The sequence below is a fragment of the Alosa pseudoharengus genome, unplaced genomic scaffold (genome assembly GCF_046254945.1).
Source record: "Alosa pseudoharengus isolate Yale_2024_CS ecotype anadromous, Long Island Sound unplaced genomic scaffold, YU_APseudo_1.1 YU_APseudo_1.1_scf_23, whole genome shotgun sequence".
Taxonomy (NCBI): domain Eukaryota; kingdom Metazoa; phylum Chordata; class Actinopteri; order Clupeiformes; family Clupeidae; genus Alosa; species Alosa pseudoharengus.
Window position 1 is genome coordinate 30,575,785 of NW_027468685.1, and position 3,115 is coordinate 30,578,899.

Here is a 3,115-nt window from a genome sequence, read left to right on the forward strand (position 1 = left end):
TTTGAAGATTTTTTCCTGTTGCTAGTCCTTTGCCTCTACAACAAAAGCATTTCCATTGTGTTCAGTGGGAAGAAGCCATGAGAAGTAGGCTATTTAAAGCATTTCCATTGTGTACAGCAGGAACAAGCCATGAGAAGTAGGCTATTTACAACGGCAAAGTTCTAGAGTCTGAAACTGCATAGTAAACCTTTAACAATTACAGAAATTATGAATAAATGTGTTTTCCACATTTCCATTTTTTTTAAAAGGTGTGCCATATAGAATTCATTTTATGATCTGCAGATTTGTCATTTTTGAATTTATAGGATTTATTCATATTCAGACATGACAGACGCAAAGCATTCCACAGGCCTTTTTTGTCACAGCAACCGCTTTTGCGATCACAAGGCTAACACATCAGCTTGAACTCGTATGTCAGAGAAATTAGTTCCCTTCATCATTTACCGTGGACACTCTAAACAACAAGTTTTGTGTAACAGGGATCTCTGCAAGCAAACCAAGTCAACCAACTTAAAATGAAGACTCTTCAGGAGAAGGGTCTGCAACTGCAATGAGACATGTCTACATATACAACCAACAAAGGCCTTCATTATGCACTCATTAAAGGTAAATTCCCGGTACAATCTTTCTCAATCATCCTCTGTAATCTCTCCAATCTCTAAATCACACAAAATAGAAATTTAACATTTATTCAATTTTGTTGAAGGAGGGGATGGAAAGAGCACAGCATAAATACAAAGTTTATATTGAAATCTTTAGTGGTTATCTCAATTACAGTTTTTAACTCTTTACAGACATTAGATGGCCATTCTAATAATGTTTAGATTGATTCAACACACAATGAAAGCATGAAATGCTACAGAGTAAAGAGTAATTACTCAATCTAATGCTGGTGTTGAATGGTTCTTTATCGTGTTACTTGAAACCCAATGCTTGCATTATCCTGTCAACAACTGTGGGCAACTGAGCAAATCCACGAGATGTCTGGCTCTGCAAGCATGCTATGATTGTAAGAACACTTAGGCCTTTTAGAGGTACACATTTCATAAGTATTAAGGATTGCTGTATATGTTGCAGGCTAGAGATTTTGTAGGCAGATGTCTTTTCAAAAGCAGTGAAAAAGAGGCTTCCAGTGTTGATGGTCAGAGAACAAAGCCTGCTGTACGGTGGTTTTCCTGAGACACATACACACGCTTGCACAAACACACACACATACATACCTACACAACACGCATACAAACACACACCTAGGACAATTCACGCCTCCACATCCACAAGCTCTGGAGGGAGGGGGGACTTGGGGTGCTTGCTTTCAAAGTGTTGCTTGAATGTTTTCGGATCTGGCATTTGTGACTATGGAGAAAAGATAGAAAATAATAATTAGACATTTTCCACAATACTTACATTTCTCCTAGCCTGGCTAGCGCCACCACTTCTCAATGTGAGACGTGGTCTGGGAACCAAACGTTCATTTTCTCGTATTTGAAAAAAAATGCCCAGATCCGTTTATTGGGTGCCACGGATGTCTATCAAATGCGTCTGTGCATAGCTCATCATCGTCTTGCTTTCCCCCTTGTTCTGTGATTGGTCTCCTATCTCAGGCGAAAATTTGCTCCATGGTCTCCAGGCTGCCTTAGCAGCGTGAATCAAATCGCGCGCAAGGCAGCATGGGAACACCCAGGCTACATTTCTCCCCTATTGGACCCTAATCAACAGTCTTTTCGACAACTGAAATGGCAATAATTTTAGTTCTGTCACACCATGTCAAAAAAACGAGTAAATAAAATAAAGTAAGTTCAAAATAACAGAGTAGCAACCGGTCGCTAAATTTAGTGGGATGTAAAACAGCTCTATATTCGGAACGGACCTTGCAGACGCCGCAGGTATAGACCAGCGCTGCCTTTGCGGCGGTCTTCTGGTCATGTCCCTTGGCTTTCTTCAGATCTGCCTGCTTTTTGGCGTTCTTTTGCTGGGACTGAATCTTCTGATGTCCACGGGCCATGGCTGTTTGCTCGCTGAAAAATAAAGACGGGATTACTTTTGATTATTGTTTTTGCACAACAGTTCAATTACAGAGCAGGCTAACGTTACAATCCCACTTTCACCGCAACATAACAAAGACCTCTGGGAAACCAAAACCTAACCACACACAAACTTCCATGTTACTTTTAATTAAGCACCTAATATAACGTTAGTGGTGAAATAGTGAGTCCTCTACATTAATTCACCGAGCAAATGTGCGAACCAAGAGTGCAATGGTAGCGCATATATCTATGAGCGCAGCCAGCTAATAACATTAAATGCACTCACAATCCAGGCAAAAGTGAATCTCTAAAGAGTTGTTAGCCTCCGTAGGCTAGCGTTACGTCGGTAGCATCATGTTTGAGTAGCTAACGTTTACGTTAACTAACGCCCAAGATACTGAAGTTGACTGAACCATTATAGCTTAAGACCTTTCACAAGATTAAAAACAACTAATATTTGGATACAGCTGACGATAGACGTCTTATCTCAAATCGGCATCGTGCTCCTTCTACTTAGCTTGATTCAGCTAACCGTAACGTAGCTTCTCGTTGTCCATATGGTTTCACTCAGAACGATCTAACTAGATCTGAAATGTTCATGGGTCTTCCCCAAAGCTGGCTTATAACTCGATACTTCCAGACGGGCGACATTTGCGACAAAAAACTGGTCAACTTTTAACGTAGATGGGTACCTGGCAGGTTATGTTATGGGCCGACAATCCAAACCTCTTGTTCGAAATGTGACAGCTGCTAAAGAGAACGTCGTTGGGTCCAGGAAATGATTCCTGGAAGTTAAGGGTTCAAAATAAAAGCCCCTAAAGAATGTCGTGAAGCAGGCCTGATGATACAGCTCCGAGAGTTAATTAGCCATTAATATATAAAAAAAAACATATGTATATATATATATATTTTCTTTCTTTCAGGGAGTGAGACAAGTAGGCCTAGATGTAGGCCTAGGTGAGACAAGAAACCTCATTAGCCTAAACTTAAATTTTACACTATAAAATATTCAAAATATTCTCTGGGCTGAGGAAAGGACAAACATATTCATATTTATTTAATTAGGAACCCTAGAGGGGTCATTGCAAGAT

At 40.1% G+C, this 3,115-nt stretch overlaps 1 protein-coding gene across 1 annotated transcript; it reads right to left on the bottom strand.

Annotated features, from left to right (window-relative positions):
* Positions 1-673: 673 nt before the first annotated feature.
* On the bottom strand, positions 674-2,804 carry znf706 (zinc finger protein 706). The gene is made up of 3 exons (XM_076302320.1): positions 2,717-2,804; positions 1,868-2,015; positions 674-1,353 (listed from the first exon to the last, which is right to left on the bottom strand). Exons 2-3 carry the CDS (start codon positions 2,000-2,002, stop codon positions 1,258-1,260), a joined length of 231 nt encoding a protein of 76 aa, XP_076158435.1. The 5' UTR covers positions 2,003-2,015; positions 2,717-2,804; the 3' UTR covers positions 674-1,257.
* Between the last annotated feature and the right edge of the window lie 311 nt (positions 2,805-3,115).

Excerpts from the sequence above, each read along its gene's own strand:
- znf706 (XM_076302320.1), bottom strand. The coding sequence starts at position 2,002 with ATGGCCCGTGGACATCAGAAGATTCAGTCCCAGCAAAAGAACGCCAAA. Across the intron at positions 1,354-1,867 it reads ATACCTGCGGCGTCTGCAAG|TCACAAATGCCAGATCCGAA; the intron begins GTCCGTTCCGAA and ends TTTTCTCCATAG.